At 40.5% G+C, this 13982-nt stretch overlaps 1 protein-coding gene across 2 annotated transcripts in view; it reads left to right on the top strand.

Annotated features, from left to right (window-relative positions):
• The window catches only part of UBE3D (ubiquitin protein ligase E3D), a 132028-nt gene extending 124640 nt beyond the window's left edge, over positions 1–7388 (top strand). For both annotated transcript variants that reach the window (XM_053913906.1, XM_024576613.3), the window contains one exon: positions 6896–7388. Coding sequence is in view for 1 of the 2 variants with exons in the window: in XM_024576613.3 (XP_024432381.1) it covers positions 6896–6916 (21 nt within the window). In the remaining variant the exon portion in view is untranslated. The remainder of the gene's footprint in view (positions 1–6895) is intronic.
• Positions 7389–13982: the final 6594 nt, after the last annotated feature.

Genomic DNA, 13982 nt, shown 5'->3' with positions numbered 1-13982 from the left:
TATCTGGATGGAGCAAGTTTTTTCCTGGTTATGCCACTGTTAAAAGAATTAATATTTGCAACTAAAATAGGAAGGAATTCAAAAATATCACTGAAATAAATCTGTTTAGATGACAAAAACCACTCATCTGCTATAGAAAGCTATTTGTTCCCCATGTGGATTCATGTCTCCACCCAGAATTTCTGATTGCACTAATATCCCAAATATATTGTCTTCAGTATCTGTGCCTCTGGACCTTAAGATAGATCAGTGTGAGCATAGCTTCCTTGAAATATTATTTATTCAAATGGTTTTGCTGCTAAATATTTCAATCAGTTGATGCTGTAGAAAAGCACTGCTCTGTTTCTGAACTCTACTAACTCTTTCTGAAAAGACTGGTGGGAGACATGTTGCCAGCAGGGCAGTGGTGATTCTCACAGCAGCGTTCTTGTCCAGGGTGGCGGTGGTGCTGCTGGTTCCCTTCTGCCAAGCTCCCTCACGAAGCGAGTCCATGGGAGTGAGAAATCGAAAGGCCATTTTGATTTGTGAGTGATTGTGTATTTATTGCGGTAGGCAGCACTGCTTTATAGTACGCATTTTAACACCCACTCACATTGGGATCATAGAATGTCCTCTAACAAATACGTCTTGTGCTTGAGGCAGTATATTTTTGTGTAACACCGAAAGACTGTTGTCAAGAACCATTTGCCCATGGGCTTGCTGTCATTAGCGAAGTTACTGGATTTGCTTTATATGAGTGGGAGTCTTGGTGATCGCGCCAGAACTGCTTGTTCACTGTAACAGCACCAGCTGGTTCCACCATTACTTTCCATATCCATTCATTCTGAAAGTGATGAGAAGATTACGTCTAGAACTTAGTTGCTTTGTGGAAGAATAGGATCAAGACCCAGCAAAGGTTGCATTTTTCCATATTTTCAGCCCCACCTAAAGAGGAAGAGGCATCAGTCCCCATTTCCCCACACACACCTCTCTTCTGGAACTTAACCAACCGCTGGCATTTCACCTAGATATCCACTAGGAAACACGGTTGTGCTTATATAACTGGTTCCCAGAAAGATGAAAACCAACAGGCTTTTATTTATACATAAATTCTTACAGTGCATGCATGGTTTGAATAAAATAATAGAGTAAATATTGAAATTAATTTACAGACAGCCTCCTTACTGCATTTTCTCTTACTTTCTAAAGGCTCTTCCAGAATTTGTGCAGAAACTCTGGAGTTAGAAGACTGCACTGATGTTCCCTTTGTGTGGTGTTCCTGTCCGCAGTTAAGAATACACATAGTTGTCATTGTAGAGGGATAGGGTATTCCTCCTCATTGTGTGACTGCTCACAGCTTTGGTTCCATCCTGCCTTTGTGCTGCTAATTCATTCAGCAGGGTAGCACCTCTTAGCAGGAAAACGGACATGCCACTCTCTGCCATACCAGGCTTTATTGCCTCTCCTTGCCTACACAATATTCAGAATTAGAGTAATAATTACCTTTTTCAGGGTGCTGTCTCAGAAGTCTTGTTACAGAGCGCGGGGGAGGGGTGGTTCCTTCACGATAAATTATTACTGAAAGGATTCGCCTTTCTATCTCTGGAGGTTCCTTCCCCCACGCCCACCTGCTAGGTTCGCAATGCCCGCCGCCAGAGGAAAGACGTCTCTCAATGCCAGAGACTGGTGAAAAGGAAAGGAATTGTTTATTTAAAAGTTACACAGACTTAGAGTAATGGCTTAATGTCTTCAATAAGATACTAAAGTCCTCTAGAATACCCACAGATGCACAGTCCTTCCCTCTCCCTGTGCCCAGTCCGGGGTACCGTGTCTCAGGGAAAGAAGTAGAAGTCTGTGATTCAGGCTCCCGGCACCATCAGCTGTGTGGCTGCTGCAATCTCCAGTTAATCCAAAGCCATGCGGCACCTTCTCATGGCCCACCAGCAAGAGTCCTTTCTCCCCTTTTCTTCCCGGCAAAGTCTCTCCTGCTGCCTAAGCCGCGTGGCAAGAAGAAGCACTCCAAAACCTCGTGGTCCTCTTCCTTTCCCTTCAGAACCGCATGGTCCTCTCCTTACTTCACCAAAGCTGCCTGATCCTGGCCCTCTTTCTTTCCCCTCAGAACCTCGTGGTACTCTCCTCTTTTACTTCAGAACCACGTGAACCTCTATCTATCTACTTGCTCCAGAACCTCGTGGTTCTCCCATTTACTTCAGAGCCGCGTGGTCTACTCCTTATTTACTTTGGAGCCGCGTGGTCTCTTCCTTTTCCCCCAAAACCTTGTGGTCCTCCCCATTTACTTTGGAGCCACGTGGTCTCTTCTTACTCTATGGCTGCCGGGCCTAGGTTTAAATCCCAGTGCCCATCTTCCTTTGCAGCCCCATTTCTGACTCCTCCTACAGTCAGCTACACCTGCCAGCATCCCTGTATTCTTCCAGCTTTACTGGGCTGCCATAGTAAGTCTGGGCAGGTGTGGCCCCATGGCATGGAGCCAATCATCTCCACGCTCTCACGCAGGCCCTGTAACCAGGGGGAGTTGCTTCCCAGTCCCATCCTGGGTGGAATTTGGTCCCATCCCCCTGGCTCAAAGCATGGCCACAGCTACTTAACACATCCATGAAACCAGTTAAAGGTTATAGATATGTTAAATGACTGTGCCAGGGGTTAGCTGCAAAGCTCTTGCTACCCAAAACAGCTCTGAATGGCCCTGTTCCATGTGTCCCATCCCCCTTGGCTCAGGCCTGTGGGGGTGAAGACATCCTACATACATTTTTCTAATATTTCCTGGACACCCCGAGTCCTGGACCCCATTACAAATCCCTTCTTGGGGCCCTCCTCTTGGCTGCACCCTGCTTCAGTCTCCCTTCCTTTCATAACTCATGAGTAGTATTTTTTATGCCAGCAGGCACAAGGCATCTGCCTTAAACTTGTGGCATCTTATTAGAATCATCTCATTACTTGACTCTTCTCCCCATTTTTGTGTGAGCACCTTGAAGGAATGCCTTCTTAGTGTGCTCTGTGATGGGACAGACACTGGAAGATAGCACTTAATGTTGAATGAATTGAGGGAATGAAGCCAGCCTGGCCAGCCGGAGGAAGGAGTATCTTACACTGTTCACCCAACTCAAAAAGTTGAGTGTTTGCGTCATCAGCATGGGCCTGATGGATGCTGAATTAGTGAGATAGCAAAAGTTACTGGATCCCAATGTTATTTCAGATGCCAAATATATATTATAAATGCTTGATAAAATTATTTTATATCTACATTGTCTATTTTATTTTGTAAATGAAGTTTGATCCTAGAAACTGTAGTTTATAATAGAAAGTATAAATTATTTTTTCCGTGCCATAAAAGCATGCTATTTCAGAACATAACTGAACATGGGCCATGCTTGGAGAAAAACACATATTTAAGGCATAGCTTTATATATTTACTTTTTTAAGTCTACAATACCCTTTAAAAGGAACAGTCATGTATGGCTATGCTACTTATTCTAAAGAGTCTTTTCTAAGAAAGTCTGCAATTATTATGAAATTCATATTTTGCAGTATTATACAGTTTTATCTGTCTTGTTTAGCATACCCTAAAGCAGTTATGTAGCTTTTTATAAAATGCTGATTTTATCTTGTGCAGTCTGCCTTGACAGCATACCTTCTTAGTGATTGAGATTCCAATCTATGTTGAGGAATAACACTTAATAATATAAATTTGTTAACTAAGATAAAAGAACATTAAAAAGTGTTTAACAAATAAATGTATTGAAGCATTACAAACTTAACAGTTGGTCAGCTATTACGTCAGCCTGGCCCTGTTCATTGTGGTTTAAGAAGATTGTTTTTAGATGGTGACTCAAAGCAGGGACGTTATATTTAGATGTCTTCACTTTCTCCCGCCCTTTTCATTCCCAAGTGCCCTTTTCAAATTCAGGGAACGCAGAGGGTCAGACCTCATAGCTGACATGAAATAGCCCTGTCTTCCCTAGTTTTTAATAATTATTTATAATTCTGTAACTATATATTTCAGAAAAATCACAATGGAGCGTGAAGCTGTAACTGTACTCATATCCTCTGAAAAGCTTTAAAACTTTTACTTTGGGGAATAAAACTAAAAAATATGAAATAGATATTTTTCTCAGTGTAGTAGAACAAAATAAAATTATCCTCTCTTAAAATAGATGGCAGTTAGGGAAAGCAATTTTTCCTGTCATGGGTAAAAGCCAGAGAACACAAAATCAGCATTTGACATGTGTTAACTCACAGTGTTTTAAATAAAAAGAAGCTAAAATGCATTGTCTGTTCCCAAGGATGATTACAGATTCTTGTTATTAAGTCCTGCAAAAAATATGTGATGTACCTAGTAGGTGGAACTATAAATACTAGAGATGAAGAAAAACATATTAGGTGAAATTTTAAAGTCTTCTTTTTTGAGAAGACTCCATGTTTTGTTACTTAATTTAATCAGCTCAGCATCTCATATATTTGTTCTCATCTTGAGTTCAAATTCACAGTCATGCAAAAGAAAATAAATCTTTGCTAATTGAAAGAATAATGAAGATTAAAACGCCCTTAACCTCTGCAGTTTTATCTCATTCATCTCTAAAAGCATGCATTAGGAATCAGTTTCCTCCTAAGCCCATCATTGAACTTCATAGCTTTAAATCTTGAGCAAGCCACTTGATTTTTCTGAGCTTCTCTTTCTTCATTTGTAAAACAAATTTTCAAAAGCCTGCTTTATTTAAGTCATGGGGCTGGGCGGAGGGTGAAAGGAGTCAAAATAAACTCCATATACAAAGTGTTTTACAGGTTTCAAGTAGGTACTGTGATAATTACCATTTTGCAGATGGGGAAAGGCTGAGAGAGGCTAACAAGCTTGTTGAAGGTCACACAGCTATTAAATGAGAGATGTAATACCCAAATCCTGTAAATTGCAGCATTTTCCAACATTGGCACTATTGATCTGGTGGGGGCGGGCGTGGCTGATAATTCATTCTTGGGGGTGGGGAGATGTCCTGTGCATTATTGGATATTTAGCAGCATCCCTAGCTTCTATCTCCTAGGTGCCAGTAGTGTCTCACAAGTTGTGACAATCAAAAATGCATTCAGACCTTGCTGCATGTCACCCGGCAGGCAAAATCACCCCAAGTGGAGAACCACTGGTCTGTAAAGTTATTAACCACTTTTATGATAACATCAGTATCATTGTTATTCAGAGTAGTTAGTTCCTGGTTGGACTATTTCATAACATAGCAATTTCAGAATTAAAAAAGAGACAACTGGTTTCATACCTCATCTTTCTGTTTCTGAATATTAGTTGTGGCAGTGTCTTCTTTGGAAGATCCTTTGTAAACTTCTTATAGAAGCTATCACCTGATAGGGACAGTATGGACAGTGAGCCAGAAGTCAGATTCAACAACCCCCAAAGTCCCTTCCCCTGTAATTCCATGGTCATTCCCTAAGGGACCCAGTTGGTCTCTCTTGAACAGCCCCCTCTCATCTGAAATGTTGATGGACTCCTAATATCCATTATCATCTGAGAGGCTTGAGAGAGAAAAACATGTATTTCATAACTATTATCTCATTTAATTTTCACAATAAGCCCTTGAGTTTGTATCACTTGTTCACGTTTACATTTTGTTTAGGAAGCTTAACCTTTCTTCTTTGCCTGCTCCTTCAACTCTAGTACTGTCACTGTAGAACTTGACACAGAAACTCAGCAGGAAGTTGATATGGAAACACAGCAGGTGCCTTTCTTACCAGCACTGTGTGAAGAGTAACGTCCTTCTGAATTACTCCACATAAAGCAGATGCTTTCTGCCCTGCATGACTCTTCCTTTTTCCTTTCCTCTTAACAGGGTTCTTTAAATACATGCCTCATTTGGCTGCATTTGGGGACTGAAGAACCAGCTGTCCAAGAGTAGAATGCTTTTACTTCCCCCCAAAAAGGCCTACCCTAGGATGACTTTCCCAACCCTCCCACCCTTGCCCATCTTTATCTCTAATCTGCATCCCACTTTCTGCCTGATATTGGCACAGTCTCCAGTTTATTGTCACTTCTGAACTAAAACTTTCTAAGTATTTATGACTGGCTTTGTTATATTTGTTTCTCTGTTATTTAAGATAATTGTGAAATTAGATGCATTTGATCTGGGCCTTATTAAGTAGTCTGGAAATGTTTTGTACCTAGGCCTATATGAATTAAAAAATTTTCAGCACCAAGTTTTAAGATTGATTGCTGCTGACAAGCACAATAAATATAATTGAGAGTGATTAAAAGAATTAGCATGACCTAAGGAGAGGCTGTTGTAATTACTGATAGTGATGAGGGAGGAGCTGGAATTTCCCCTGAATCTTTAGGACATAGAATTCTGCTTATGGAAGGTCCAAGCATCTGTTTGAACCGATGGGAAAGAGAACTGGGTTACTTCACAGCAATATAACTTTAGTGTCAATTAAAACTTTTATGTTTTTAAGAACAATCTAACAATAGCCAGGGGGGAGGGGGGTGGGGACAGTGGGAAGAGGGGATTACAGGAACTACTATAAAGGACACATGGACAAAATCAAGGGGGAGGGTGGAGGTGGGGGAGGGAGGTGGGTTCAGCTGGGGTGGGGTGAAGGGATGGGGAGAAAAGGCGTACAACTGTAATTGAATAATAATAAAAATTAAAAAAAAACTTTTATGTTTTTAAGTGCATGTGAATCATTTGAATAACTCTAAGATTCATTTTTAAAGGACTAATTGGCTCCTTCTGTAAAATGCAATGTCTGGTCAAAGAGCCATTTTTCTCCTCAGATCAGCTTGCCTCCTCACTGAGCCTCCTCAGTGTTGCAGAGATTTACCTGATTCTGATCTGATGTGCACACAGCCGTTTTATCATGTTATATATGTAAAGCACTGGGGGTCTCCTTCCTTTCCCAGGTGGCCTTTCTGAAGATGTAACTGTAGGAGCCAAAGCATTCCTTTCCGCAGCATGGAGCTCGAGGGAGGCCTCCTGGCAGTTGGCCCAGCGAACAGTGATTACAGAGACAAGAACCAGAGCTACAGAATGAGAGCACTTCATTGAAGTTTTGAGTTTTACTTGCTTGCATTCTTCTGTAAGAGAAGAGTTAATGTCAAATCTTTGAAAAATCAAGGTGATGAAGAAAGTCACAATAGCAGGTTGAGATAAGTATAGACGTTACGTCTCTATTTCCCACAGAGAAGAATATTCAAATATGTGCTGTCTCAGCACCACCTGGAAAGATATTAGCTAGTGGAAACCCATCTGTCCTGGGTGGATTGCAGAGAGGGACTTCGTTGGTGGAATTGAATGTTAACTGCCATAAATCTTTGGAGATAAATTTTCAAAGAACTTCTCGGGTTCATTTAAAACAAAGTTTAAAAAAGAAAATAAAGAATTTCGTATACTTTATTCAGCAGAGATGTTCAGGAAATAAGTGTTGAATAAATGGTTATCAAATTAAAGGTTTTCCCATTTATGCAGATCTGCATGTATTCCTTTGGATTTTTATTTCCTTTACCAGTACTATTGCAAATCCACATAAGGACCTCACTGGCATGCTGTTGCAGAGTTGTCGTAGTCCTTATGTGCCAAGGCGGGTGGTGAAGAAGCCATTGAATGAGAACAACAGAATTAGAGCACAGGCCAGCTCCTAATTTTACAGAGAAGGTCAGAGACTTGCCTATTATCACACAGTAGGAGCAAAGCTGGGACTGGAGCCAGGCAGCTCCTCCTTTCCCACTGAGCATTCAGGAGGACGGTCTCTGGATTTGCAGCTGTTCTTGCTGCATATGGAGCCCGTTGGCATTAATCCTAGCCTACACACCACCACTCTACCTCTTTACTCTAAAAAACAAAAAACAAACAAACCCCCCACCCCCCAGTTTTCTGTCCCCTAATTTCCTAACTTAACGCAGGTGTCACTGCCATTGTGATTTGCTGAAACTTTCATGATTTCTTCTTCCTTGGAATTTAACCAAAACCCTTGTCCTACCAGCGAGACAGCAATGCAGCACTCAGTTCTGTACCTGGCGGACTGACAGGAAGAAACCCTGTCTGTTCCATCCTGCAGCCACTTTACTAAGCACAGTTTGAAACACTGAAGTTCTTAGTAATATGTCCAACACTCACAGCCATAAAGGAGAGTTTGTTTGGCTGTCACTTAAGCTACTAAACTCCCAAACACCATGCTGACTTTTTGTGCTTTCTATTCTGTCCTTTGTTGGTACAGAGCAAGGTTTCTCAACCTGGGCTCTGTTTACATTTTGGGTCAGATGATTCTTTGTTGTGAGAGACTGTCCTGTGCTACTGAGAAGAAAAACGTTTCACTATATACCCTGTTGGATTCAGTGGCTGGAGCTTGTGACTCAAATGGATAAAACACAGATTAACAACAGAAAAAGAAAACTACATACCTCTGTTAAGGAGTTTCAAAAGAAATGAAACTCTAGTAAAGGGGTAGAGGATTCAGGTTCATGTACCATCATAGGCTAAACAAAGAAGAAGGATGTTTGAGCTTCTAGCCCAGGAGAGACAAATTACAGGAGGGTGAGAGAAGGAAGTGTGTGGTTAATGAGGGTTGTCTGGTAATGCAGGTAAGAGTTTCTCAGCTGATACAAGTTGTCTCCAGGAGTAGCTCTCTTCCTGGTATAGAGGCATCTTTACAAATGGAAATTTTCTTTCTAACTATAAATATACTTTACAAAAGGGGAAATTTATGCTTTATTTTCAGGCAGTTATGGGGAGGTAAACAGCTTTTTCTGCTTCTGCTGGCCCTCAGTTATCTTTAGTTCAAAATAATTTTTATGTCAAAGTTGCATATTTTGGGATGACATTCTGGTCCCCTTCAGTGCATTGAAGGATGTTTAGCAGCAACTCAGTAGATGCCAGTAGCCTCCTCCCCGGTTGTGACAACAAAAAAGTGTCTGCAGACATTGCCCTGATGGCTGAAATTGACCCCAGTCGAGAACCACTGCTATGGGTGATATGTGTGAGAAACAAGATTTGGTGACTGATGGGGTTCGCTGGAGGCTGTCCCAAAATATTGTAACCATGTAGAAACTTCATTTCTTTACTATCATTTCTTCTTTCTTTCCTTCTGATTCAAACTGGCCTCACTCAGCACCCTGACTCACTGCTGCCTTCTCCCTTGCAGGACCACTCTCTTAACCATTAAGCCCTCAGGACAGTGAGGTTCTAGTCAGCATCAAATAATCTTAGCAACAAAGTCTCGGGTCTGTTGACCCCAGAGACAGTTTCCGTAAAATAAGATAACATCTAGGTGTCAGTTTTGTTTCTGCTCCAGGCCCAGAAAAGCAGCGAAACCATGGCAATGCCCTGACTGACATCTGGACCAGATGCACTGATCAACTGCCCCCTCAGAGACCATGACTGTAACTCCCTCAGTCACCATGATTAATGACCTTTCCCTTACAACCCATCCCCTGGAAGCCAGCTCTTTGAGCCTTCGCTAACCTGTCTCTGGGCTGGGCCACTTCCTAAAAATAAACCCTTACTTTCTTTGCTGCAAAGTCCTGTTTGTGTCTTCCTGGGCTTTGATGCGCACAGCTAAATAGACCCCCTGTAGTCGGTAATATTCTGTTTTGGCATACTGATTATTTTGAATTAAAGATACTTAAGAAATGGCCAGTGCAAGAAGGACATTCTGACCCTCCTTTGTCCTCCTGAAATAAATCTCCCATGTGAAATCTGCCTGTAGCAGGAGGTAGAAAAGACATCCTTATCTCCAGAAATAGGGAAGTCTGGACCAAAAAGCCTGCACAAACATTGCTACTTCTTTTCTAATTAACTAACCCAAATCCAAACCCTTTTGTCTTGTCGATTCTTCACAAATGTATTGTTTCTTTGTCTGAATGGTATAAAAGCTGCCTGCTTTGGTCACTTTGAGTCTTATGTTTCTATGAGCTCCCATACATACAAAATTAATTTTTTTAATGTCTCATGTCATTTTAATCTTCAGACGAGCTAAAGAGCCTACCTAGGAATAAAGAAAGAAAAAGTTTTCTTCCCTTCCAATGGCCTGTAGTTGTGTATTGCCAATGATACAGCCCTTACAAAATCAGACATTTTCTGGCCTGTGGCCAGGACTTAGTAAACTATTGTTTTCACAAATGAATGCTGATGAATATCCTTGTTGTGGGTATTTCTTAATAGTTCAGTTAGTATTAATCCAGTGTTGGAGACTGGAATAAATTAGATGAAGCAGGGTTCTGCCGATGCATAAAATATATTTTTTTCTGAGGTAGTTTTCCTCTCTCTAGGAAAGAAAGAAGTGATTACCATACTGATATTTGTTTATAGTTTAGATGGTGAAGGTGCTCATGATTCACAACATAACTACCACTCAGCCCAACTACAAACATATTCTAATGTACTAACCTTGCCCCTAAGCCAGGTCGACTCACGCGCAGTTAGATACTGTTAGCTTCATCTGGGGTGTGAGGAGGAGCCAAGCCAGTGAGAGAGTTAAGTCCAGTCCCTTTCTGACAGCACAGGTGGAGTGGCTGTGAGAAGCTCTGAGGGAGGTCACACGCAAGACCGATTTCTGAGTAGATGATGCAGCAACCCTGTGTGAAGTTGTATGTATCATGAAACTTAGAATCTTGTCATGGCATAGCTCTCAAGCTCAACAGACCTTCTCTGAGCCAGTGCCTCGAGTGAGCTGTTAACATCCGGTCACTGGGGAGGGAGGTTATAGGGGCGACATGTCTGAACCTGAGAGTCGACTTCATGGCCACACAGGATGGGGAAAGAAGGGAATGTGACCCTTCTCTTTTTGTCTAAATAAAGAGAAATTTTCTCCATCCCCTCACCCTCCCCCCTTCTCTCCCCCCCCCCCCCCCCAGAGAGAGAGAGACAGAGACAGAGATATCCAGCATTAAAAGGATTTAAATTTAGTTAAACCATATTGGGAGGGCTAGAGCAGTACCATCAACCAAATCCATTTTTTTATATCTCTAAAAACTTAAATTACTGAAATATATTAAATAAGTGGTCATTTACTTGTTATATCACTTAAATAAGTGGTTCTGTGAACTTATTCTCACTTAGTAAAATTACAGTACATAGATGTATTTAAAACTTCTATTGACTATTCATTTTAGCAAATGAATTTCTTAAGGTTTATTTAACATGTATATGGAAGACCTGATACATGCCAGGCATAGGTGAGCACGGCAGATAGAATCAATAAACTGAAGTTCCTGCCCTCATGGAGCTTACATTCTCATGGGAGGGAGCAAACAAGAAATATGTATTGTATTATACAATACTATGTTATATTATAAAGTAATATAATTTCTGAAAATAATAGGTGCAGTAAGAAAAAGCTGGGGAAAGGGAAAGTAAAGGGGGCTGGGGGTGGTATGCTATTTCAGACAGGAAGCATAAGCTGAGCCTGAAGTGTATGTATACTGTTGGTGCCATACATGGTCACACTATTCCAACTCCTTCAAAAGTGACTGGAGATACATTATTAAATGTCAGTACATTGAGTAGAACACAACCTTACATCATTTTGCCTAAAGTAGCTTGACTAAACAAAGACACAGCAATATGAACAAAGCCTGGTTGATCCCACTGATTACAGAAAATCTGCCTAGAACCGGTCACTCATGTCATTGGCCTCATCGCAATAACAGCTTCGGTGATTAAGCCCCATCAGTAGCCCCTATAGTAAAAAATACTGACAAGGGAAAGCGGTTTTGCACGATAAATAAAGCCTGCCTGGTTGTTGTCCCAGAACATTTGTTCTCGGTCTCTAACAAAGATTAATTAGGACCCACTTTTCATTGTAATTTAGGGTTGTAGGCATGTACATCTTAGTCTGTAGTTAGAAAATCATTAACATCTATCTTATACATCAGAGAGGTGGTCTCCACTGATTGCTTATCCAAGAGTTCTACACATTCTTGTACTTATTTGTCTTTATTTATTCATTTTATTTTATTTTTACTTTATTGTTGACACTGTTACAGCTGTCTTAAATTATCTTAAGTACTCAAGAGCACACTCATTGTGACTTAATATAACAATTTCTGTTTGCCTTTTGAGAGACGCTTCAAACTTTCATCTACCAGAATGGGCTCATCATCCTCACCCCTTAACCTGAGGGGAAAAGTGGGAAGAAGTCAGTTGGAAATAAGTTGTTTTAATAGGTATTCTCCAGTTTTAAGAAAAGTGACAGAAACACTTGGCTCAAAACATCTTTAAAAGCATCCAACCTGCACTACTATTCTTTTAAAAATATGGCTCCGTTTTCATTCAGGAATAGACTAAGCCATTTTGTTTTCAGTCCTGTTTGAGATGAATTCGGAAGCCCGTTTCCAGGGCGCCGCACTGCTAGGTCCCTGTGGCTGCAGGTATGTGAAGCAGAAAGTGTGCCCAACCTCTGCCTCTTCCTAGACCCACCTGTGGCCTGCCACAGCCTTTCCAGTCAGAATGGGAGCTAATTACAAGATGCCCGCACTTTGATTATTCATTTTTCTCCCATACTGTCCACAGTCTTATTAGTTCTTTCTATAAATCTTTCAATATTTTTATTTGCTCTCTTTTAATATTTCATGGATTAAAACTTTTTCTCTTATTTTATTACTTGTTCTGGAGGCAAAAAAGGATTTTTATTGCCATAATTTATTTATGCACTCTATTATTATAATGGTTGCAAATTTCAAAACATCTGCCAAAAAGACCCAAACCAGGAACACCATAGTGGGCAACTTCACTTAAAACAGTCACAGATGTGAATGAGCCTTTCCTGAACTCCGGAAAAACAGGACTTGTTGCCCTGGGTTCAGAACCTGTCCAGGCCTGTGGAGGCCATAGCAGGCTTTTTGCAGACTTCAGCTGGGAAAGGAATTGTAGAAACAAAGCACTTTAAAAGTGCATGCATAATAATGGAATCTGTATTTCTTCACTGGTTCTTAGGAAACCAGTGCTTGGGAACAGGGAACAGATCTCTCTGACCTGCACCATGCCTTACATCTCCGCCCCCTCCCCACTCCTCCCTAACCAATACCATTTCTAGGAAAATGAGCCAGAATTGCCAGCCCTGACTATTCCTGTACTCCCTTCTAGAATCAGAATGAAGAACTATGGTTTGGTGACTTTTATGGCCTCTTCAATTGAAACTTTCTCCTGATAGGAGGATGACTATCAAGATTAATCATCATTACTTTTATGTTCCATAGTATATATAATATTACACTCATAAAGTATATCATCTGCTTACACTCTCTGAAAAAAAATTACTTAGTTACAACTCCTCCCTCCTCCCCCCAAGTATTCTGGACAATAAACTCAACAAAGGGCACTATAAATTTTCTCAAAGGTTCATGTGAGTATAAAGTTTAAGTGTATAATGTTACAAATGTTAAGAAAGCATTCTTGACATAAGGTAACAGGAATTGAAATAAGATTCTACCTTTTAATTCAATGAAATCTGAGAAGTGATGATGTCAAGAAGAAGAGAAAAATTGGCCAAGGTTCTTCCTCATCTAGCACAAAGAGAAATAAATATATTTTTTTAATTTAAAGAAATCATCAGTAAATTGAAAATGTATGTGTTAGAAATAACTAGGAGAAACAAAGAAAACTTGATCAATAAAACACATTTCCTATATATCTTTCCAACCCTGTGGTAATTGTTCAAGGCAATTTTAGAATAGTGTGTTTTAATGAAAGTGTTTATTTGTTTCTCTGCTTTATTCTGTCAAGCAAAGTATGCTCTCTGAATAAAGATTGCCACCTATGGAACATTTTTATTCTGTACACAGTCAATAAAGTCTTTCCGAAATGTAAATTGTCATCAGACTTTGTTTCTGATGGAATTAAAATTTAGAATGGAGGTGAGAAAAAAAACATGAGAAGAGAACCCCACAAAGCAGTGAGTGATGATGCCAAACAATTGATGGGGACTCAATGGTCGTAGGAATCCAAAGATGTCCCTGCAATGAATGTGGTCAGAGAAGATGTCCTGGTTCAGAT

The sequence above is a fragment of the Desmodus rotundus genome, chromosome 11 (assembly GCF_022682495.2).
Source record: "Desmodus rotundus isolate HL8 chromosome 11, HLdesRot8A.1, whole genome shotgun sequence".
Classification (NCBI taxonomy): Eukaryota; Metazoa; Chordata; class Mammalia; order Chiroptera; family Phyllostomidae; genus Desmodus; species Desmodus rotundus.
Note: the sequence above shows the minus strand (reverse complement) of the source record. Positions and strands in the feature narration are given on the sequence as shown.